This window comes from Lepisma saccharinum, chromosome 6 (genome assembly GCF_977018435.1).
Source record: "Lepisma saccharinum chromosome 6, izLepSacc3.1, whole genome shotgun sequence".
Classification (NCBI taxonomy): domain Eukaryota; kingdom Metazoa; phylum Arthropoda; class Insecta; order Zygentoma; family Lepismatidae; genus Lepisma; species Lepisma saccharinum.
The window spans coordinates 77,455,699-77,481,282 of record NC_139234.1 but is presented as its reverse complement, the minus strand read 5'-3'; the positions used below and the strand labels follow the sequence as shown (position 1 = coordinate 77,481,282).

General features: G+C 42.0%; 1 protein-coding gene across 2 annotated transcripts in view; it reads left to right on the top strand.

Moving 5' to 3' along the window:
- LOC145989466 (kinesin-like protein KIF12) overlaps window positions 1–25,584 on the top strand; it is a 314,209-nt gene that overhangs the window by 48,827 nt on the left and 239,798 nt on the right. Inside the window, exon 1 of one of the 2 annotated variants that reach the window (XM_083124814.1) lies at window positions 15,241–15,408. The exons of the other annotated variant lie outside the window; for it this stretch is intronic. Coding sequence (XP_082980940.1) covers window positions 15,332–15,408 — 77 coding nt within the window. The 5' untranslated portion in view covers window positions 15,241–15,331. Of the gene's footprint in view, window positions 1–15,240; window positions 15,409–25,584 lie in introns of those variants that run through there. 2 annotated transcript variants of the gene reach the window in all.

Sequence of the window (25,584 nt, the reverse complement as noted above, 5' to 3'; positions counted from 1 at the left end):
GGAGTTCCCGCTTAGCCTCATGGTGAGCACCCTGGCCTTTGGTACAAACGGTCTGGAGTTCCCGCTTAGCCTCATGGCAAGCACCCTGGCCTTTGGAGCAAACGGTCTGCAGTTCCCGCTTAGCCCCATGGTGAGCACCTTGGCCTTTGGAGCAAACGGTTTGGAGTTCCCACTTAGCCTCATGGTGAGCACCTTGGCCTTTGGTGCAAACGGTCTGGAGTTCCCGCTTAGCCTCATGGCAAGCACCCTGGCCTTTGGAGCAAACGGTCTGGAATTCCCGCTTAGCCTCATGGTGAGCACCCTTGCCTTTGGTGCAAACGGTCTGGAATTCCTGCTTAGCCTCATGGTGAGCACCCTGGCCTTTGGTGCAAACTGTCTGGAGTTCCCACTTAGCCTCATGGCAAGCACCCTGGCCTTCGGAGCAAACGGTCTGGAGTTTCCGCTTAGCCTCATGGTGAGCACCCTGGCCTTTGGTGCAATCTGTCTGGAGTTCCCGCTTAGCCTCATGGTGAGCACCCTGGCCTTTGGTGCAATCTGTCTGGAGTTCCCGCTTAGCCTCATGGTGAGCACCCTGGCCTTTGGTGCAAACGGTCTGGAGTTCCCGCTTAGCCTCATGGCAAGCACCCTGTCCTTTGGAGCAAACGGTCTGGAGTTCCCGCTTAGCCTCATGGTGAGCACCCTGGCCTTTGGTGCAATCTGTCTGGAGTTCCCGCTTAGCCTCATGGTGAGCACCCTGGCCTTTAGTACAAACGGTCTGGAGTTCCCGCTTAGCCTCATGGCAAGCACCCTGGCCCTTGGAGCAAACGGTCTGGAGTTCCCGCTTAGCCTCATGGTGAGCACCTTGGCCTTTGGTGCAATCTGTCTGGAGTTCCCGCTTAGCCTCATGGTGAGCACCCTGGCCTTTGGTACAAACGGTCTGGAGTTCCCGCTTAGCCTCATGGCAAGCACCCTGGCCTTTGGAGCTAACGGTCTGGAGTTCCCGCTTAGCCCCATGGTGAGCACCTTGGCCTTTGGAGCAAACGGTCTGGAATTCCCACTTAGCCTCATGGTGAGCACCTTGGCCTTTGGTGCAAACGGTCTGGAGTTCCCGATTAGCCTCATGGCAAGCACCCTGGCCTTTGGAGCAAACGGTCTGGAATTCCCGCTTAGCCTCATGGTGAGCACCCTGGCCTTTGGTGCAAACGGTCTGGAGTTCCCGCTTAGCCTCATGGTGAGCACCCTGGCCTTTGGTGCAAACTGTCTGGAGTTCCCGCTTAGCCTCATGGTGAGCACCTGGCCTTTGGTGCAAACGGTCTGGAGTTCCCGCTTAGCCTCATGGCAAGCACCCTGGCCTTTGGAGCAAACGATCTGTAGTTCCCGCTTAGCCTCATGGTGAGCACCTGGCCTTTGGTGCAAACGGTCTGGAGTTCCCGCTTAGCCTCATGGTGAGCACCCTGGCCTTTGGAGCAAACGATCTGTAGTTCCCGCTTAGCCTCATGGTGAGAACCCTGGCCTTTTGAGCAAACGATCTGTAGTTCCCGCTTAGCCTCATGGTGAGCACCTGGCCTTTGGTGCAAACGGTCTGGAGTTCCCGCTTAGCCTCATGGTGAGCACCCTGGCCTTTGGAGCAAACGATCTGTAGTTCCCGCTTAGCCTCATGGTGAGAACCCTGGCCTTTGGAGCAAACGATCTGGAGTTCCCGCTTAGCCTCATGGTGAGAACCCTGGCCTTTGGAGCAAACGATCTGGAGTTCCCGCTTAGCCTCATGGTGAGAACCCTGGCCTTTGGAGCAAACGATCTGTAGTTCCCGCTTAGCCTCATGGTGAGAACCCTGGCCTTTGGAGCAAACGATCTGGAGTTCCCGCTTAGCCTCATGGTGAGAACCCCGGCCTTTGGTGGAAGCGGTCCCAGAAATTTCGCTGTCGATACAGGATCGTGAGGATAACTAGAGATCTCGCAAGCAAGGGTAAGCGAATTCGTCTCAAAATCCTGAAAACAGCGGCGACGAGACACGATGTGTTGACCACGCATCACTCAATGAAAAATCCACTCATCAGGCCTTGGCCCTTGAAAAGGGATGCCTGCGACAATGAGGTGTTTTAATATATGCCTCTTGAATGATTGATCTGGTTTATTTTACGTCGCTCTTCTGCCACTAATCGCGAAGATGAGGATTAGTGATTGTATGATTAAACTGATGACGGAATACTCTCACAAAGGACCTGGGCCGGGATTCGAACCTGGGATTCCTGGCTTAGTAGCGCGCTGTGATAACCGCTTCGCCACGAAGTTTGGCGTATGTCTCTTGTAGACAGTGACGCAAAAAGAAAAATCATATTTATTTACAGTGGAGGAAGAAACACTCATACAAGAGGGAAAGAATAAAATACAGAAATTGATAACAAGTGATGAAGGAGGTATAGAAACAAATGATGAAGCAAAAATGAAAAGGAGCTAATAGAGAAGATGGAAGGAAGATAAGATGTAAACGTCCCGTATTATCCGGGACAGTCCCTATTTTGAGTTTCTGTCCCGATTTTTTAACGTAAAACGGGACATCAAGGTGTCCCTTTTTTTGACAGTAACTCATCAGCATAGAATTACGAGGGTAAATCAAAAAGTAAAGGCAATTTTCACATAACATCTTTATTTCCACACAAGAAGAAAAACTACACCTCACTTTTCCACATATGCCCCCCTGCACGGCAATGCACTTTTGGTATCGTGCAATCAGCTTCTGTATCCCGTCCGCGAAGAAGGTTTTTGGTTGCTCACAAAGCCACGTCTGTCTGCACCGCCTGCTGGACCTCGTCGTCTGACCTGAACCGACGACCAGGCAGCGCCTCCTTCAAAGGGCCGAAGATGTGATAATCCGATGGCGCCAGATCAGGGCTGTACGGAGGATGGGGAAGCAAGTCAAAGCTAACAGCCGACGGTGGATGCCGGTTTGACTCCCTACGACCACAGAAAGCGCACTAGGGCGTGCTGTTCCTCTATGGTGCATTCGTGGAGTGGTGCGCCCGTACGTGTGACCTTTTTGCTCCGCGACACTCGACTGAATGGGGCAGTGATGGATACTCCTACTTCCACGTCACTCCAAGTATACACGTGGTGACGTCAGACACACCCAGTCTTCGTTTATTCCTGAGAAAACACAAAATTGCCTTTAGTTTTTTATTTACCCTCGTACCTTATATACTAATGGCATGTAACATTCAGTAACTCACATCTGACTACAGAGCTGTTTACGTTAGAAGTCTACACCGTTGCACTTATGTGGCACAATGTGCCTTACCGCAATTTTCTAAAAATAATTCTGTTTGCCTGAAAGGAGTGTTTTCGTATATGAATAATTTGTGGACAAGCGACAAGAACGCTTTTTCAGTACAAACTTTGAAAGCTATGTTGATTAATAAGGTAAACCCTAATCAGACGTGTGGGTGTTATTTGAAAGAAGGATGTACTAAAGGAGATCAATTCATCGGCAACATATCAATACATGATTTCCAATTCCAAAGCACTGGTTGGCTGGAGTGCATCACCGTATTATTTAAGTAATTTACACAGTATTTGTGTATTTATTTAATTAATTTTCAAACATTTTATGACGAAACAGCTTTTATATTAAAATATGTACGTTTTCCGTCCCATTTTATCCTGTTTTTCCTTCATGAAAATGTCCCGTTTTGTCGGTTTAAAAATCTGCTAACCTTAAATGAAGATGAAGAATAGAACGAAGTAGAGAGGTAGGTGAACAAAGATAACAATGTAGAAAAGCATGGCCAGAAGGAACAGATGAAGAGAAGACTGCGTGTTCAAATTGGAAGTATGTAGATGGCATTTTTGTGAGGTTAGAAACACTGCATTAAGTAATGTTTCACTCGAAAGAAAGCGAAGTCAAGGCTGAATACGGCGAGGCATAAGCATGAAAAATTTACATGGAATTTAATTTACAATGCCTTGCAAAATACTGTGCAATAGGTAAAAAGTCAATATTTCCCACAATCTTAGTGAAGATGTAGTCTGAACACTGGCACGTGGTTGCATTCAGTGAAAATATGCAGCACTAAACTGCAGAACCAAGAATTTTCTTTGCCAAATATTGAGAGTTCACATTTTCAAATCCCAACCCCCAAGTTCATTTTTTTTACTGCTACCATTATAGTAGCTCCTTAATTGGAAAGGAATCGAGTACAAGTGCCGATACAAGACTGATTCATTGATTGATTGATTTGGTCTGGTTTATTTACAGGGTGATTTTTTATACATTGAACCATTGGAAGTAGCCATAATTTACGAACCACGTGTCATAAACCTTTCAAACTTCAGTGGAATGTTCTAGGGACTTGGGAGTTTAAACCACAATATGTTCAATATGTACCCCTTGCTTATCACGGACATGGCGCAACCTGACAACGAAATTGCGCACCACTTCTGCTAATGTGTCCTCAGAAATATTGAATATTTCTTCTTCTACGGCATTTTTCAGTTTTTGAATTGTTGTAGCGTCATATCTGGTGACATTGGTGGCCATTCAAACCCCTTCCCGTGCACACGAGGATAACGATTAGACAACACACGGTGATTAAACATCTCCTCAAGATAATCAAGAACTATTGTTGCCGTGTGAGGTCGCGCACTATCTTGTTGAAACCAGCAGGTGGAAGGATCAACAACCATGCCAAACAAAAAGGGAACAACGGTTGCATATGTGCACGATTACTCTGCACAGCTCATCTGAACTTGTGCGGCGTCGTGTTTTGTGGAGTGATAGGTGTGGTAGCCGCTATAATGCAACGATGCTTTCGAATATGGTTCTCACCACTTTCCCCAACACTCTTTACACAATATCAAACCTACATACTGCATTTTCTACTTTTTGTACACAAAACAAATGGTGCAATGCATAAAAAATCACCCTGTACTTGACGGTGCATTCAGGCTCCGCAAGCGATAAAAACCCGGGATACCCATTGAATGAACCTCAGAGCTGCTGCATGCAGGGGCAGTGTCGGAAATATTCCTACCTGATTTAACCTATACTCTGTCCCGGCTATCTCTGGAGCAAGGCCGCGCAAAGCGGCAGAGAAAGGGCTGGTAATCGAGTGGGAAGAGCGAAGTAATACACGTTACTGCGAAGGCTGGTAACTGCACTCGCTTTCCCCTCCACACAATCCCGTTCCTCTCACGTGTTCATTGGTGGAGCCGTCTCGCGTCACTACTTGCGCAGAGGCTTGTTTTCGTTCGCCTGCTACAGAGATAAGCGGGACAGAGTGTACCTACACGCGCGCACACACTTGCGTCTATGTTTATATGTGTAAGTAAAGCTACCCCTGCACATTTCAATATTCGTTAAGACATAGGGTGATATGTGGAGGTATGGGCACATACATGAACAATCTCAGTCATTTTGTGAAGGTGATGTAATGAGCACCATGCACGAGCCGCCATAGTTGTCCTCATTTATCAGGCTCGTTGCGAGGAGTAGGCAAGGGGGGAGGGAACCTAGGGCGCCATCCATAGCTTTTCTTTTTTAAAAACAACGAATCAGAATACTTACAAATTTACAATTGGCAGAGGTAAGAGGAGATGGAAAACATACGAGGTGTTACTCGACCCTTGACCTTGTTGACGATTTTGCTTCATTGCAAGAAAGGAAAACTAAATTGTCATTATTTTTCTTTCCGAGATATGTCGGATTTTAAAAATGTTTTGTAAAATTTACTTTCAATAATGTACAATACATAGTTTGTAACGATGTTTTTTTTTCAAGCAGAGTTTTATATAATTTTAAAAATACATTTTTTTTAAGGAGAACATACTGTACACCAAAAATTTTATTTATTTTAAATATTATTCTTAACCTTTTTTCTTATTTTACTTAAAAGTACTTCTGTTAACACACTACTGGAATTTTCTGTTTCCCAAACTAGTAGTAATTGTACGTTTTTAAAGATGTTTTTCAGACACTAAAATATCACGCAAATTTTCTTAAATATGTTAAACTTTTTTCTAATCAGAAATGTAAAGTACAAACAAATCTTTAAATATAATCTATATTATTTATAATGTTTTTTTTCTTTCTTTCTTAGTTTTAAAATTTGTAGGATGTAAATATCACAAAGCATGGTATAAGATGAAAGACTATCGAAAGACTCACATTTCAGTGTTTGGTAGTGTGGGGCTGGGGGAGAGTAGGCGAAAAATCACAATCCTGCCTAGGGCACCATTTTTTGAGACTAGTGAGGCCCAGAGCCGCTTCATGCAGAGACACTGCTGAACAATTTCCCACCTTAATGTAGAGATCCGGTTTAGAATTCCATAATGTTGCATATAATTGATCGGATGGTAGCTCCTATTAATCACGTTGTCTCTATTTTATCAGTTCATACTAAAATTAATGTAGCCAATCCCTGCCTATTGTACCATGCGACATTACAATTTTTTACAATTTGTTCTAAGACTATACGTACTATGTTCTAAAAACCACACATAGACAGAGAATCGAATCTGTCTGTTTCCATATTAGCCTGCACAGTAGCCATTTTTACATTTGCAGTGTCAGGTAAAGATAAAATCTAAAAACGAGATAATTGCTGCCACCTGGTGGAGCAGATTTAAACTTTCCCTGGCAAACTATTCATTTACTCTGTCGCATTTCATCATTACTTACTTCTTGTCAACATTAACTGACTCCTTGATGTGCAAATTCTGCGGTATTTCATTTTCGATTCTTCGCTTCTATTATTTTCCTTCTCTTCCACATGACGTGCTTAGTCTTGTCCCGGCACATCAACATGTCAAAGTCTCATGAATTATATTTGCTCATGCTAACCAATTGAATCAATCAAGCACGCGTAACATGTCTTTTTCTCTTCCCCCTTTTTTCAAGGTCCTTTCGCAACATTTTTCACTTCCTTATTCACCATCCCCTCCTTTACACAAATCGGAAGGCGTGCTTTGAAGATTCTTCAACTCTTAAAGCCACTCCTCCCGTTACGATGTTTCAGTTTCCGCCGACAGATGGCTCTGTAGTCTAGGAAGCGTGCGTTTTGCTAATTCGCTCAAGTGGCTCATCTGTACTGTTTCTGTGCGCAGTGAAGGAATTGCGATGTGGATGATGCTTCATGTTTTGTTCCAACTGAACAAAGAAAAGCTAAAAATGTGTGTAAGAAGTGATGTGTTGGACATTTAAACTATGAGGCTTAACAAAGAACGAATGTCAACAGCTGCGGGAATTGGTTCAAAGGTGCTTCAGCGTTCTGATGGGACTAGGTGAGTGTTATAAGTTGGTATCTAGATTTTTCGCAAACTCAATAATACCGAAAAGTGTTGAAGTGAAGTTTTTATATACGTGTAGTGATACATCCTAATCACGTTTTTGGAGCATACGAAATAGCGAAATAATGCGAATTGACCATTTTAGCTTCGGGTAGGGTCCCATTAGATCTTCTTTCGACCGAACACTCATACTGGCGTACAAAAGCAGTAGAACAAAGAACACTTTGTAAATAAAGTGTTGGCGGTCGCATTAGAGCCGAGCTACTTTGGCGTGCACTGCCGTGTTTCACTGACCACCAATTCGAAACACATCTTATTTTATGGGCAGAAATCGCCAGAAGTGTAGTGCCTTGCTCTATTATTTTATAGTTACATGGGAATTGCATAGAACTAACTACATTTTTTCATGGATAGAAATACGCACAAATAATACAAATCGACGTTGTGGACGAGAAATAATCACCGAAGTAAAGTCAGAATTTTTCGGGACGTGAAATTTTCGAAAATTCCCGATACTGTGCAAATCTCGAATTCTATTTCCCTCTTTTATTGATTGATTGAGTTGGTGTCTCAAGTTCACTTTATGCACAGAAAGGCTAATCGGGACTTCAACTACAGTTTAAAGTGGGATCCCAACCACTATGTGCCTCCACCGGGTATCGAACCCGGGACCCCTTGATTACAAGGCAACGACGCTACCGCTGCGCCACCGGGGAGACCTATTTCCCTCTTAAGTGCTTGTTTTTGCAATCCTAGAATAACTCAGAATTTCCTAGAAGTTTTACACACTTATAATGCACAAAGGCGGAACTCTTACACTGTTTCTGAGGAAGTGTTCAATCTCTCCTTACCTTTTAATGTGTTGTGTATGTCCTGTGCAAGTCGTTTTACATCCTTACTTTTAACCTCTCTCAAGCGGATCTTTACACCTTTTTTTAAAAAAAAACTTTAAAGTAAGGGTTTTAGATAAGAGGATTTTTCCTCGTATACTTTCAAGGGTGCAAAATGTAACCAAAATTCTAATTCATTCATTCACATAAAAAAATAACCACTTTCAAATGTGATAATTTGGAATTTCGCGACTGTTTGGAATCTCGAAAAGTCGGGAAATCATTACGGACATAGTGGTTATAGTGCTCGCATTTCCAGCTGGCGCTGGGAAACAACGAATCAGCGATCAGTTGAATTCTCTTCGACTGACATCGGGAATTTTCGTGTCACAAGGCACCGAACGTTGCAGGCGGGATGAAACAAATGAGCGTCGGATACACAGCATGTTGCCAAACGTACTATAAGATGGGGGAGGGAAAGAGTTGATCAGCGCAATTACTAGGTAAAAGTTGTACAATAACAAAACACGGAATATTAGTACACAAAACACCCAAAAACACTATGCAAATAAGCTAATAAAACTGACGAAAACAAACGTACGCTTGGCAGTGTTGTAACGAAAGAGCGATGTTACCCCTACATCTTTCACTTCGCAACTGAGGATGATGACACTCATCGAGGCGCACACACCCGACGATAATTGGTGGACAGATGGAGCTATGTATGTCAGCCGCCAGTTGGGCCCGCGATCAGCGTAGGATCCCACTATAAACAGTAGGTCCAATCCCCAGCAGCCTTTGTGTGAACAAAGTGAAGTTAAAATCAAACACCTGTTTTTCCCGCGCGTTCGTGTATTCGGACACTGTATCTCGAAGAGTGCACTTAATCTTACACATGCGTTTCAGACAAGACTGTGTAACTGCTTTATGGCGGGTCGCATTCCTTTTTCCTTCATGCACGGACGTCCGCAGGATTTCTTCGAGGGAGCGCTAAGTACACGGGTTTCCGCGTAGCCAAATTGTTAGGGCTCTCGCCTTTGGTGCGAGCGGCGCCGGGTTCGATTCGGTGGGAACCCCCAAAATTTCTACGTTGATCTAGAGTCGTGAGGAGGGAGCTACTTGAAAAAGAAGTAGCGGACTCCGGTCTCGAAACCCAGAAAACAGCGGCTCGATGCGCTGACAACGCGTCACCCAATGAAGAAAACCGCTCTGGCAGGTCTTGGCCGCTGTTAAGCATGGAGTTTGGAGAGACAAGCAAGGTATTTTTTTTTCGATGGGGCGGGGGCAAACAATACACATTTCTCCCATTAATAGTGCTTCAGTTTGAAGTTATCGTGTTCCTGCAACGCCCTCGCAATAATTAACATATTACTGTGACTTAAATGAAATAATATGTGTGAAATGTATATTTTTTTGTTGACGTTCACCCTCCGGAGGGAGATGGGCGTGGCCCCCTTAACCCCTTCCGGACTTTGTTGCCTATATGGATTTATATGCCCGTATAATTGTTCCATTGTCCTGCCCTCTTGCGTGATTCCAAAGACGTTTTACATAAAAGAAAACAAATTAAATTTCACCTTTGTCAAGCATCAATTTCAGTTTCTTACACCATTCCAAAAATTGATTTCTTGTTATTAATGTCAAGAAGATTTAAAGATCTCCCAAATAAGAGGCCAGAGGTCTTCATGCCTTTGAAAATGAACATGTTTTAAGAACGCTTCGAAAATGCATGATCTTTCTCGCCTCTTTCTAGATCCGTAACTACTTTATTTTTACAAACTATGGGTAACTAATATATCAGGTTTCAATGCGGCTATAGTATAAAAACCTCTCGGGTTTTTGGGATCGAACACAGGCTATGTCAGCCTAAGGCTACTCGCTTGCGGGATACTCTTATGGCTTTGAGTAACACCCCTGAGAAACGAAAGTAACACATAAACAAGCAAAGGCTCGCCCCTGTGAAATAAGGAGAAGACTTAAACATTCGATTTTAACACTTCCGTTGACTGGTCTGACAGGATCGTGAAAATAATAGAAAGGAATATAGGAATGTTCGTTTACCTCTGGTGTATTGTAGAGATGTTCTTCTCGCTGATTTAGTAGACAAGGTACGGTCCTAAAATGAAACTCCTTACGTATTGATCGATAATCAGATTATTAATTGGCAACAAGAGCTGTTCACGCGATAACTTTCTGATTACAACTGCGTGAGAAATGGTCTATCGAACTATTTAAGGGACATTCAAATTTCCGATCGTTAGAGCCGTTGGCGAAGCCGCGTACTGCCGTTAACCGTGCTTTTGCATAAGGCTGACGTTGCGTTATTTCGTACGATTTCCTGTAGAATCCCGTGTGAGCGAAGTTTTCAAGATCCGCTGAAGATTGCCGGTGTTATGTGATTGTAAAAAGCTCTTTCCAGCGCTTCAGCTGGACCCCTTGGCGAAGTGATTAGACTACCGAGTTATGACGCCAGGGGTCCCGGGTTCGAGTCATGCCTCGAGCGTGATACGCTATGTCCCTGCAATTTACTACTATTTGCTCCTAAAAATGGTCGTCCCTATTTTGAGTTTCTGTCCCGATTTTTTAACGTAAAACGGGACATCAAGGTGTCCCTTTTTTTGACAGTGACTCATCAGCATAGAATTACGAGGGTAAATCAAAAAGTAAAGGCAATTTTCACATAACATCTTTATTTCCACACAAGAAGAAAAACTACACCTCACTTTTCCACATATGCCCCCCTGCACGGCAATGCACTTTTGGTATCGTGCAATCAGCTTCTGTATCCCGTCCGCGAAGAAGGTTTTTGGTTGCTCACAAAGCCACGTCTGTCTGCACCGCCTGCTGGACCTCGTCGTCTGACCTGAACCGACGACCAGGCAGCGCCTCCTTCAAAGGGCCGAAGATGTGATAATCCGATGGCGCCAGATCAGGGCTGTACGGAGGATGGGGAAGCAAGTCAAAGCTAACAGCCGACGGTGGATGCCGGTTTGACTCCCTACGACCACAGAAAGCGCACTAGGGCGTGCTGTTCCTCTATGGTGCATTCGTGGAGTGGTGCGCCCGTACGTGTGACCTTTTTGCTCCGCGACACTCGACTGAATGGGGCAGTGATGGATACTCCTACTTCCACGTCACTCCAAGTATACACGTGGTGACGTCAGACACACCCAGTCTTCGTTTATTCCTGAGAAAACACAAAATTGCCTTTAGTTTTTTATTTACCCTCGTACCTTATATACTAATGGCATGTAACATTCAGTAACTCACATCTGACTACAGAGCTGTTTACGTTAGAAGTCTACACCGTTGCACTTATGTGGCACAATGTGCCTTACCGCAATTTTCTAAAAATAATTCTGTTTGCCTGAAAGGAGTGTTTTCGTATATGAATAATTTGTGGACAAGCGACAAGAACGCTTTTTCAGTACAAACTTTGAAAGCTATGTTGATTAATAAGGTAAACCCTAATCAGACGTGTGGGTGTTATTTGAAAGAAGGATGTACTAAAGGAGATCAATTCATCGGCAACATATCAATACATGATTTCCAATTCCAAAGCACTGGTTGGCTGGAGTGCATCACCGTATTATTTAAGTAATTTACACAGTATTTGTGTATTTATTTAATTAATTTTCAAACATTTTATGACGAAACAGCTTTTATATTAAAATATGTACGTTTTCCGTCCCATTTTATCCTGTTTTTCCTTCATGAAAATGTCCCGTTTTGTCGGTTTAAAAATCTGCTAACCTTAAATGAAGATGAAGAATAGAACGAAGTAGAGAGGTAGGTGAACAAAGATAACAATGTAGAAAAGCATGGCCAGAAGGAACAGATGAAGAGAAGACTGCGTGTTCAAATTGGAAGTATGTAGATGGCATTTTTGTGAGGTTAGAAACACTGCATTAAGTAATGTTTCACTCGAAAGAAAGCGAAGTCAAGGCTGAATACGGCGAGGCATAAGCATGAAAAATTTACATGGAATTTAATTTACAATGCCTTGCAAAATACTGTGCAATAGGTAAAAAGTCAATATTTCCCACAATCTTAGTGAAGATGTAGTCTGAACACTGGCACGTGGTTGCATTCAGTGAAAATATGCAGCACTAAACTGCAGAACCAAGAATTTTCTTTGCCAAATATTGAGAGTTCACATTTTCAAATCCCAACCCCCAAGTTCATTTTTTTTACTGCTACCATTATAGTAGCTCCTTAATTGGAAAGGAATCGAGTACAAGTGCCGATACAAGACTGATTCATTGATTGATTGATTTGGTCTGGTTTATTTACAGGGTGATTTTTTATACATTGAACCATTGGAAGTAGCCATAATTTACGAACCACGTGTCATAAACCTTTCAAACTTCAGTGGAATGTTCTAGGGACTTGGGAGTTTAAACCACAATATGTTCAATATGTACCCCTTGCTTATCACGGACATGGCGCAACCTGACAACGAAATTGCGCACCACTTCTGCTAATGTGTCCTCAGAAATATTGAATATTTCTTCTTCTACGGCATTTTTCAGTTTTTGAATTGTTGTAGCGTCATATCTGGTGACATTGGTGGCCATTCAAACCCCTTCCCGTGCACACGAGGATAACGATTAGACAACACACGGTGATTAAACATCTCCTCAAGATAATCAAGAACTATTGTTGCCGTGTGAGGTCGCGCACTATCTTGTTGAAACCAGCAGGTGGAAGGATCAACAACCATGCCAAACAAAAAGGGAACAACGGTTGCATATGTGCACGATTACTCTGCACAGCTCATCTGAACTTGTGCGGCGTCGTGTTTTGTGGAGTGATAGGTGTGGTAGCCGCTATAATGCAACGATGCTTTCGAATATGGTTCTCACCACTTTCCCCAACACTCTTTACACAATATCAAACCTACATACTGCATTTTCTACTTTTTGTACACAAAACAAATGGTGCAATGCATAAAAAATCACCCTGTACTTGACGGTGCATTCAGGCTCCGCAAGCGATAAAAACCCGGGATACCCATTGAATGAACCTCAGAGCTGCTGCATGCAGGGGCAGTGTCGGAAATATTCCTACCTGATTTAACCTATACTCTGTCCCGGCTATCTCTGGAGCAAGGCCGCGCAAAGCGGCAGAGAAAGGGCTGGTAATCGAGTGGGAAGAGCGAAGTAATACACGTTACTGCGAAGGCTGGTAACTGCACTCGCTTTCCCCTCCACACAATCCCGTTCCTCTCACGTGTTCATTGGTGGAGCCGTCTCGCGTCACTACTTGCGCAGAGGCTTGTTTTCGTTCGCCTGCTACAGAGATAAGCGGGACAGAGTGTACCTACACGCGCGCACACACTTGCGTCTATGTTTATATGTGTAAGTAAAGCTACCCCTGCACATTTCAATATTCGTTAAGACATAGGGTGATATGTGGAGGTATGGGCACATACATGAACAATCTCAGTCATTTTGTGAAGGTGATGTAATGAGCACCATGCACGAGCCGCCATAGTTGTCCTCATTTATCAGGCTCGTTGCGAGGAGTAGGCAAGGGGGGAGGGAACCTAGGGCGCCATCCATAGCTTTTCTTTTTTAAAAACAACGAATCAGAATACTTACAAATTTACAATTGGCAGAGGTAAGAGGAGATGGAAAACATACGAGGTGTTACTCGACCCTTGACCTTGTTGACGATTTTGCTTCATTGCAAGAAAGGAAAACTAAATTGTCATTATTTTTCTTTCCGAGATATGTCGGATTTTAAAAATGTTTTGTAAAATTTACTTTCAATAATGTACAATACATAGTTTGTAACGATGTTTTTTTTTCAAGCAGAGTTTTATATAATTTTAAAAATACATTTTTTTTAAGGAGAACATACTGTACACCAAAAATTTTATTTATTTTAAATATTATTCTTAACCTTTTTTCTTATTTTACTTAAAAGTACTTCTGTTAACACACTACTGGAATTTTCTGTTTCCCAAACTAGTAGTAATTGTACGTTTTTAAAGATGTTTTTCAGACACTAAAATATCACGCAAATTTTCTTAAATATGTTAAACTTTTTTCTAATCAGAAATGTAAAGTACAAACAAATCTTTAAATATAATCTATATTATTTATAATGTTTTTTTTCTTTCTTTCTTAGTTTTAAAATTTGTAGGATGTAAATATCACAAAGCATGGTATAAGATGAAAGACTATCGAAAGACTCACATTTCAGTGTTTGGTAGTGTGGGGCTGGGGGAGAGTAGGCGAAAAATCACAATCCTGCCTAGGGCACCATTTTTTGAGACTAGTGAGGCCCAGAGCCGCTTCATGCAGAGACACTGCTGAACAATTTCCCACCTTAATGTAGAGATCCGGTTTAGAATTCCATAATGTTGCATATAATTGATCGGATGGTAGCTCCTATTAATCACGTTGTCTCTATTTTATCAGTTCATACTAAAATTAATGTAGCCAATCCCTGCCTATTGTACCATGCGACATTACAATTTTTTACAATTTGTTCTAAGACTATACGTACTATGTTCTAAAAACCACACATAGACAGAGAATCGAATCTGTCTGTTTCCATATTAGCCTGCACAGTAGCCATTTTTACATTTGCAGTGTCAGGTAAAGATAAAATCTAAAAACGAGATAATTGCTGCCACCTGGTGGAGCAGATTTAAACTTTCCCTGGCAAACTATTCATTTACTCTGTCGCATTTCATCATTACTTACTTCTTGTCAACATTAACTGACTCCTTGATGTGCAAATTCTGCGGTATTTCATTTTCGATTCTTCGCTTCTATTATTTTCCTTCTCTTCCACATGACGTGCTTAGTCTTGTCCCGGCACATCAACATGTCAAAGTCTCATGAATTATATTTGCTCATGCTAACCAATTGAATCAATCAAGCACGCGTAACATGTCTTTTTCTCTTCCCCCTTTTTTCAAGGTCCTTTCGCAACATTTTTCACTTCCTTATTCACCATCCCCTCCTTTACACAAATCGGAAGGCGTGCTTTGAAGATTCTTCAACTCTTAAAGCCACTCCTCCCGTTACGATGTTTCAGTTTCCGCCGACAGATGGCTCTGTAGTCTAGGAAGCGTGCGTTTTGCTAATTCGCTCAAGTGGCTCATCTGTACTGTTTCTGTGCGCAGTGAAGGAATTGCGATGTGGATGATGCTTCATGTTTTGTTCCAACTGAACAAAGAAAAGCTAAAAATGTGTGTAAGAAGTGATGTGTTGGACATTTAAACTATGAGGCTTAACAAAGAACGAATGTCAACAGCTGCGGGAATTGGTTCAAAGGTGCTTCAGCGTTCTGATGGGACTAGGTGAGTGTTATAAGTTGGTATCTAGATTTTTCGCAAACTCAATAATACCGAAAAGTGTTGAAGTGAAGTTTTTATATACGTGTAGTGATACATCCTAATCACGTTTTTGGAGTATACGAAAGAGCGAAATAATGCGAATTGACCATTTTAGCTTCGGGTAGGGTCCCATTAGATCTTCTTTCGACCGAACACTCATACTGGCGTACAAAAGCAGTAGAACAAAGAACACTTTTTAAATAAAGTGTTGGCGGTCGCATTGGAGCCGAGCTACTTTGGCGTGCACTGCCGTGTTTCACTGACCACCAATTCGAAACACATCTTATTTTATGGGCAGAATTCGCCAGAAGTGTAGTGCCTTGCTCTATTATTTTATAGTTACATGGGAATTGCATAGAACTAACTACATTTTTTCATGGATAGAAATACGCACAAATAATACAAATCGACGTTGTGGACGAGAAATAATCACCGAAGTAAAGTCAGAATTTTTCGGGACGTGAAATTTTCGAAAATTCCCGATAGTGTGCAAATCTCGAATTCTATTTCCCTCTTTTATTGATTGATTGAGTTGGTGTCTCAAGTTCACTTTATGCACAGAAAGGCCAATCGGGACTGGAACTACAGTTTAAACTGGGATTCCAACCACTATGTGCCTCCACCGGGTATCGAACCGGGGACCCCTTGATTACAAGGCAACGACGCTACAGCTGCGCCACCGGGGAGACCTATTTCTCTCTTAAGTGCTTGTTTTTGCAATCCTAGAATAACTCAGAATTTCCTAGAAGTTTTACACACTTATAATGCACAAAGGCGGACCTCTTGCACTGTTTCCGAGGAACTGTTCAGTCTCTCCTTACCTTTTAATGTGTTGTGCATGTCCTGTGCAAGTTCCTTTACATCCTTACTTTTAACCTCTCTCAAGCGGACCTTTACACTTATTTTTTTTTTAAAAAAAACCTTTAAAATAAGGGTTTTAGATAAGAGGATTTTTCCTCCTATATTTTCAAGGGTGCAAAATAGCCACATGTATCGATATAACGAAAATTCTAATTCATTCATTCATATAAAAAAAATAACCACTTTCAAATGTGATAATTTGGAATTTCGCGACTGTTTGGAATCTCGAAAAGTCGGGAAATCATTACGGACATAGTGGTTATAGTGCTCGCATTTCCAGCTGGCGCTGGGAAACAACGAGTCAGCGATCAGTTGAATTCTCTTCGACTGACATCGGGAATTTTCGTGTCAAAGGCACCGAACGTTGCAGGAGGAACGAAACAAATGAGCGTCGGATACACAGCATGTTGCCAAACGTACTATAAGATGGGGGAGGGAAAGAGTTGATCAGCGCAGTTACTAGGTAAAAGTTGTACAATAACAAAACACGGAATATTAGTACACAAAACACCCAAAAACACTATGCAAACAAGCTAATAAAACTGACGAAAACAAACGTACGCTTGGCAGTGTTGTAACGAAAGAGCGATGTTACCCCTACATCTTTCACTTCGCAACTGAGGTTGATGACACTCATCGAGGCGCACACACCCGACGATAATTGGTGGACAGATGGAGCTATGTAGGTCAGCCGCCACTTGGGCCCGCGATCAGCATAGAATCCCACTACAAACAGTAAATCCAATCCCCAGCAGCCTGTGTGTGAACAAAGTGAAGTTAAAATCAAACACCTGTTTTTCCCGCGCGTTTGTGTATTCGGACACTGCACCTCGAAGAGTGTACTTAATCTTACACGTGCGTTTCACACAATACTGTGTAACTGCTTTATGGCGGGTCGTATCCCCCTTTCCTACATGCACGGACGTCCGCAGGATTTCTTCGAGGGAGCGCTAAGTACACGGGTTTCCGCGTAGCCAAATGGTTAGCGCTCTCGCCTTTGGTGCGAGCGGCCCCGGGTTCGATTCGGTGGGAGCTCCCAAAATGTCTACGTTGATCCAGCGTCGTGAGGAGAGAGCTACTTGAAAAAGAAGTAGCGGACTCCGGTCTCGAAACCCAGAAAACAGCGGCGATGGGACTCGATGCGCTGACAACGTGTCACCCAATGAAGAAAACCGCTCTGGCAGGTCTTGGCCGCTGTTAAGCATGGAGTTTGGAGAGGCAAGCAAGGTATTTTTTTTTCGTTGGAGCGGTGCAAACGACACACATTTCTCCCATTAATAGTGCTTCAGTTTGAAGTTATCGTGTTCCTGCAACGCCCTCGCAATAATTAACATATATTACTGTGACTTAAATGAAATAATATGCGTGAAATATATAATTTTTTGTTGACGTTCACTTACCGGGGGGAGATGGGAGTGGCCCCCTTAACCCCCTTCCGGACTTTGATGCCTATATGGATTTATATGCTAGTATAATTGTTCCATTGTCCTGCCCTCTTGCGTGATTCCAAAGACGTTTTACATAAAAGAAAACAAATTAAATTTCACCTTTGTCAAGCATCAATTTCAGTTTCTTACACCATTCCAAAAATTGATTTCTTGTTATTAATGTCAAGAAGATTTAAAGATCTCCCAAATAAGAGGCCAGAGGTCTTCATGACTTTGAAAATGAACATGTTTTAAGAGCGCTTCGAAAATGTATGCTCTTTCTCGCCTCTTTCTAGACCCGTAACTACTTTATTTTTACAAACTATGGGTAACTAATATATCAGGTTTCAATGCAGCTATCGTATAAAAACCTCTCGGGTTTTTGGGATCGAACACAGGCTATGTCAGCCTAAGGCTATGGCTATGGCTTGGAGTAACACCCCTGAGAAACGAAGGTAACACATAAACAAGCAAAGGCTCGCCCCTGTGAAATAAGGAGAAGACTTAAACATTCGATTTTAACACTTCCGTTGACTGGTCTGACAGGGTCGTGAAAATAATTCGGTTACCTCTGGTGTCTTGTAGAAATGTTCTTCTCTCTGATTTAGTAGAGAAGGTTCAGTCCTGAAATGAAACTCCTTACGTATTGATCGATAATCAGATTATTAATTGGCGACAAGAGCTGTTCACGCGATAACTTTCTGATTACAACTGCGTGAGAAATGGTCTATCGAGCTATTTAAGGGAGATTCAAATTTCCGATCGTTAGAGCCGTTGGCGAAGCCGCGTCCTGCCGTTAACCGTGCTTTTGCATAAGGCTGACGTTGCGTTATTTCGTACGATTTCAGATAGAATCCCGTGTCAGCGGAGTTTCCAAGATCCGCTGAAGATTGCCGGTGTTATGTCGTAGCGTTCCTCTGGACGCGGGGATCTTAAATAGGGATGTACTATTAGTACTAGTTGATGGTAGAGACAGCCCTGAACGGGCAGGTACAAATATCTAACTATTCATTAAAATAGACTCATGATTCGTTTCTAGACTGAAGTGAGCAATGCAAATGGCAGAATGGGTGTAGACTAGCTTACCCTGTTCGGTTTAGAAATAAGACCAGTAGCTCCTGCTTCTCCGATGATACCAGATTAAAAGACCTCGTGTCGCTCTCATGCGCACCTATTTAAACCCTCGCTTGGCCTCTCGTCACCTCTTGCCAAAGGCCAGTGTTCTTACCATTTCCTGTAGAAAGCTTATTCTACACATTTCTGAGCAGGAGCTGACAAGGTCTGCCAGGGTCAATATTTCTTAATCGAACAGGGCATGGTACGACACCCCCTCTCGCGAAACAATTTCCAAAATTGAAATTGTAATAATTAAAAGTTTAAATTGAACCTTCTGCCATTCACCAAAATTTAAAAGGTTTTGTTTATTACATGAACAAAAAAGGTTACATAAAATAAAATAATAATAAAAAAAATGTCTGAGACCCTTCACCGAAAAGTAAATGGAACAGAATTAAGCTCAAGCTTGAATGCTGAAATAAAGTCCTATGTTTACATTAGCCACACGCTGGAAGAGTCTTTCGTAATCAACAATGCTGACGTTTGGTCAACATGCGATATAAAGTGTTGTTCGCAGGTCTGTGGAGTCAGCGGAAAGTTCAACACACTGCATCGTAACGCGATACATGCGAATGGCTTCTGATCAAGTGCTAACTAAGCACCGAACGCAATCCGTGAGAAACCTTAAGGCCGCATGCTCGCAATCTTCCGCCTCTTCAGGATGACAGTTCGAGGTGAGAGCAAAAAGACCGTGGTAAACACCAAACTCCACTGGACTCCGCACCACCACACGAAGATTAAAAAAATAGATGAAGATTATGTTTTCACTTGCCAGTGACGTTCGTAGCACACTATGTGTGCACACTATGACCTGAGAAATCAGAAGGCAGGGCAATCCAAATACACTCAAACCCCGGAGTCCTGGGGTACGAAGCACTGTTCCGGGACATACACGGTCCTTGACCGATCACAATTGCACTGGGGGACCGGATTCGAATCCCGATGTGGAAAGTTCAGGAATACTGTTCAGTACAGGTCAGATGAAAACACGTTGGCCGTGGGGCGGGCGAACACAGGGTAGTCCATGGAAAGCCACTCCAAGTAGCGTTTCCACGCCCCAAAATATGCGTTGTACAATGGCGGACACGGGGGGGGGGGAATGTTAGGATAGGCCCCCGAAAGTTCACAGCAGACGCCATTGCATATTTCCGGCACACATCGAATGGTGACACATTTCGTACGCTGGTTGCATGCGAAAGAAACGGAAGGTGTACCGTGCTGCAATCACTCCAAGAAGGGGAACAGTAAATATGGCCACTGGTAGGATGAAACTGTTCATAGGTGGGCTGGTAGGTTGCTGATCCACAGGGGTGGGTCTCAACACATTTGGGTCGTTGACTGTACCCGGAAAGTTCCAATATGTGGTGAAGTACACTGCCTGGCCTTACAGAGCAAAAAGGGACGATGTACATGAAAGATGTTCATGGTTCTTCTTAAGGGGGGTTAGAGTCGTGGGGGGGTTGCTCTGTAAGATGACATTTCTTCTGATGTTTCTGACGCTGTTCTGATCCTGGGATGTCACTTGGAATAGGGTTTTCGGTGCTGCTACGTGACATACACCGCTGAAACCCAAAGGAGGCTGGTGAGCTCCAAAGCCTTCAGGAATGCGTTCTTCTTCCGGCCTCAAAAATATCGCTGGGCGACTTTCGAAATTCCTTGAAGTCGTGGAATTCCCGAACAGGGGAGGAAACAGGTTGGACATGGGAAAAACTGCATTGCTCTCAGTCATTCAATATTGAAAATATATAAAAAAATGTGTAAAGTAATCGTCTTTTATAGGCAAGTGAAAATCATGAGTAAAAATAAGTAAACTAAAATAAAATAAACTGCCCAATAAGTGATATAAGGTATAAAACAAAGTTTGAATGAAGGCTAAAGAAAATAAAAGGCGGAAAATGTTATTTGACGCCTTAACACTGGAAAACCATTAAAATGAAAATATGACTTCATCAAAGTAATATATGTATATATTGACTAAATTATATATAGCCCCTGGCTTCTCCCAAAATATAAAATAATGTGCAATATAAAACTAAAGTTATGATATATCACTAAATGCCCTGTGTTGGGACATGATCAATATACAATGAAATATACGAAAATATCTAGAATTAAATATTGATAAATACATAAAAGTAATATGTAGATGGTATAAAATATATCCCCTGGTATCAGAAAAATAACCCGACGAAATCCATTAATATCATGTCAGAAGTGTCAAAGCATTGTAAAAATGAGGAACTGACGAAAAAAAATAATTTCCCCAAAATTTGGTAACGTCACAACTGTTAAAACGGACCTAGCCACAAGTAAATTCGGGATCACTAAGATATAATAAAAAGTAAATGACATGGCTCCAATGACGTTAAGATCATTAATTACGAAAGATACATAAAAATGGATGAATAAATCAAGGCGACATAGTGACGCATTGTTAACGCTCACTAGTCAAGGTTGGTTTGCGCTTGCATACGCCTGACGTATAGCATAAATAAACAGTTAAAATGAAGTTCCAAATTAGTAATAGGATAACGGTAACGGGAAAATGGGACAAAAATATTTCATGAAATTTGGGTTCGTTCGCGATTGACTGATTTAATTTCTCCATGGCCAGTCGAAAGTCAGTCCAATCAGGAAGAATTACATTTGAAAAATTTACAGAGGTATTAAAAAGTGGAGAAATTGCTCGAATAGCTATTTCTGTATCTAAAACTCTACGAGTGTGGATGATTTCATCATCAAAAATCAATTGATCAAAATTCTTATAATTACAGAAAAAGGATGTTCCTTCAGACACTGTTATTGTTTTGTGTGTATTTAAATTGCCGTTTAAAGTTTGTGATTGGAGGAATTTGCCTGTGCCGGAAACTATCACTCCTGTTCGAGTGCGAACTTTCGTGAGGTGGCCCCCGACGTTGGATTTTATTTCTGTGGAGCAGGAAATAGTGGAATTATGAAATAGAATATTTGTTAAGCATTTTATATTATCGTGAATTGAAAGTTCTGTATGAATACAAACGTAAATAAAGGAATTAAATTTACAATGACTGTCAAGAATCTCCACGATTTGGGTTTGACCATTATGTTCCATTTTATATGATAATTGGGGAACCTTAACCCGGAACCATTTATTATCAACAAAAGTGCCAACATTTATAGTCCGATAAACGGGAGAAATAGCGTTACGAAGTAAATTGGGAGTTTCTAACAAAATATGAAAAGAATAAGTGGATAAGTCATAGGGTAAGGACGGGGCAAACGGACACCCTAAGGATATATTGCAAAATAACTATCAAACTGTTTAATGAAAAATTGCAAATATGGTCGATACAGAAAGTGTGAACATTGAGTTAACAAATAGTACAATGTATAATTCAAAATAATGAACATTGGCTTCCAAATTGTTAAATGAATCAGTGTGTGTAGCAGTGTCCGTTTGCCCCACCATCGCGGGGCAAACGGACATGTGAGAGGGGCAAATGGACACTAGTTCATTTATGAACTGTCATCATTCTTACAAGAAGAACACACAAAGTATTGGTCATTTCCATTCGCAACGCACTTTACGTGGAACCAGACAGAACACACTAAGCACTGCACCCATCTTTTGCGGTGCGTTTAACATGCTTTGCCTTTCTTGTTGTTTGATTTGCTGCAGTCAGTTTTTTCTATTTGAGGCGAGCGATGAAAGAAGGATCCGTTAATAAGTGAAATTCCCCCGTTTATCGTTTCCTGTTCGAGGTCCCAGAAGTTGATGGCAAGGGGTTGAGTTCTTGAAAATTTTTTGGGATGAGGCATCATCGTCTATCGCCAATGGTTCTGGTGATCACTGATCTTGAACATTCACTTCATGGACAGTTCCAGGAATAAATGCGTGCTCAGGCAGGCGTTGTGGATTAAATGGATGTATCCCATACGCATGAAACCCATTTACTGCATTCCCCACTGTGACCGCACGATTCCAAGTCTCTGCAAAAATGCCACCAAAGGCCACTTTATTGATACCTTTCCCCGGATTTCTTCGCACGTAAACTCTACAGCCGTCGTTGTAAAATGTTTTAAGTGACCCAAAGAACGAAACGAAGTTTGTATGTGCTGTGTGGAGGTAAACACAGAAGGTACACGTTATTGGCTAATGCCTTCTCCAGAGTTGGTGGATCTGAACAATGCAATCCGTGTCTACCAAGAATGAGCACTACAGGACCAGGGGGTTTGACACTAATGAAATGGTACATAAAATGAGCAAACTGTTCCCATTGCATGTAGCCACTATCCGAAAGAACTATTTTCGTCTCAGGAGACATTGCAATTTCATAGTTCTCATTATATCTTTGACCCTTCATGATAACAAAAGGAGGCACATACTGGCCAGTTGCAGATACACATGCCATAACACTTACTGTTTCTCCCTTTTCACAATTTGTTTGGCTCCCGACTTCTCTTTTGCCCCGCATTGATATGACTCGTTTTGCTTTGTAGATCAGTTGCAAGCCTGTCTCGTCACGTTGTATATGTTGGCAGGTTTGTCCCACATATTGTGTTCGTCTAGCAACTTTGATAAATTATTGTAAAATATGTTAATATTTGTCTTAGATAGTAATTTAGAGCGAGCATATGACAGAGCCTCTGCAACACGCAAGCTGAGTTCCTTGTGACGAGCTAAAAATCCTTGTATCCAGTTCTTCTCTGCCATTTTTAGATCATTAAAGGAGTGTGGCACACCATTTGTAAATGCATACCTATATACCAAACTGCAGAGTTCCTTATAGGTCAAACCATATCCTATATAATCAAGTTTCATAAGTTGCTCCACCAGTTGTACCTCCACTGCTGGCCAAATTTCGGAATTTGCACGTTGCTACCAACCCGTCTCCGTAAAGTGTTCCGCGGAACAGACAATGTTCTTTCGGCTGTAGCTAGAGGCATGCCATCTTGTACTGCTTTAACAGCCCTCTGCATTTCTCATCTGTCCAGGAACAGCGGTCTGTGGTTCGTTCACGATGTCGCACCATCCTGTAACAAGGACACATTATTTTAGAAAAGCATACATCTGAAGGGTAATACATACATTACATACAATTCACACATGCCCTTTCGATTTTGAGTCAAATGTAGATTAGTTGCTGAATTTCATAATACCTTATAGTATTTAAATGATATGCACTTTATGCATGTCCGTTTGCCCCAACACAAGCCTGTCCGTTCGCCCCGCCTGTAGCTTTGCGCTTTACATTTTCGAAAATGCCCACCACATGGCAGCAGCATGTTGACACAGGCTGTGTATGTTGAGGAAGCAATGCCGTATCCACACTACAAAGCGCAACTTTGGCGGGACCATCATAATCCACGCAATCCTTATGTTCAGCACACAGATTTTTACTGTTTAGGTTTTTGCTAGTACAATTATCCTTACCTGGTCAGGTTTTACGGCTGGATTGGCGTTCTTCTTCAAGATTTCAACCGATGTTCAACACACCTTCTCGCCAATGTTCTGCTTCAAATCACAACGCCAACCGATGCACTGTTGCAAACTTCAACGCCAAATTATTCTAATTTTTCTTAGGGACTGTCCGTTTGCCCCAGTGTCCGTTTGCCCCGTCCTTACCCTAATTGACAAGGTAGACATTGGTTAAAGCGTAAAAGAGACCAAGATCCGTCATATACAGGGTGTCCTTAAAGTCAGAATGAAGACTGAGAAAAACACGGAGCCAATCGGGATAAATCATATGATAGGACAGTTTATTCATCGATAGATCGGTTACCATAAAATCAATACGGGTAAATAATTCTGAAGCGTGCAAAAGTGCCATTAGGTGCCTTTCTTCCGTATAGATGTCACAAAATTTCGAAACTAAATCCGCTTTAAGAGCAATAAGAGAACGTTTGAAGATTACCAAAATGTTATTAACAACTCGGAAAGTCTGTATTTCGTCTTTCTTCATTTCCTGTAATTCTGCCTGAATCTGATCTTGATTATGTTTTAGAGCTTGAACAGAAGAGCTAAGGTGATGAATTGAAAAGGAGTTATAAATTGAAAGGCCTGCCGAAAATAAATTCATTAAATTAAAGAAAATCGATCTTTTCCCTCGAGTGTTCCCAGATACATTTTTCCACACCCCATGGGAATTCGGCCGGCTATCGCTGGTTTTAAAACGACAAGGGAGGTAAAGTGAAATTTCGCGTAAGTATTGATGAATACGATCATGGGTATCTTTTTCAATAGCTGACCACTTAACACAGCCTGAGTGGTTATCAGTCCGAATGTTAATATCAATGTGAATATTGGCAGTTGTATATATGTAATCGGAACTGCGAACCATAAGACCTTGTTGTTCGTAAAATAAACCCAACCCACTTACAAAAATATCCTCATTTTCATTTGCAACTGTATATTGAAAGGTGGGAAGGGTTGTCAGGAATAGAAAAATACACCTCCAATAAAATTGCGCGATGTCAGCCATGCTTGGTATCTGGAAGGGAGAGAACAAAATGTTTGTGACGTGAAGAAATTGATTTAAATAAACTGAAAAAATAAAAAAAAACGGAATAGAATACTAACAAAAAAAAATCAAATTAAAATTGCTCAAAGCAAACCATAAACATCCCGGGTGTGACACTAGGAGGTTGCCTTGACCGGGCTGAAACCGTCGCCAAATAAGGGAGGGGGCGCATTTGTCTCTCTTAGGTAAAAATGTAAAATTCAAACTGAAACTAATCTGGGTTATTGATTTAGAAA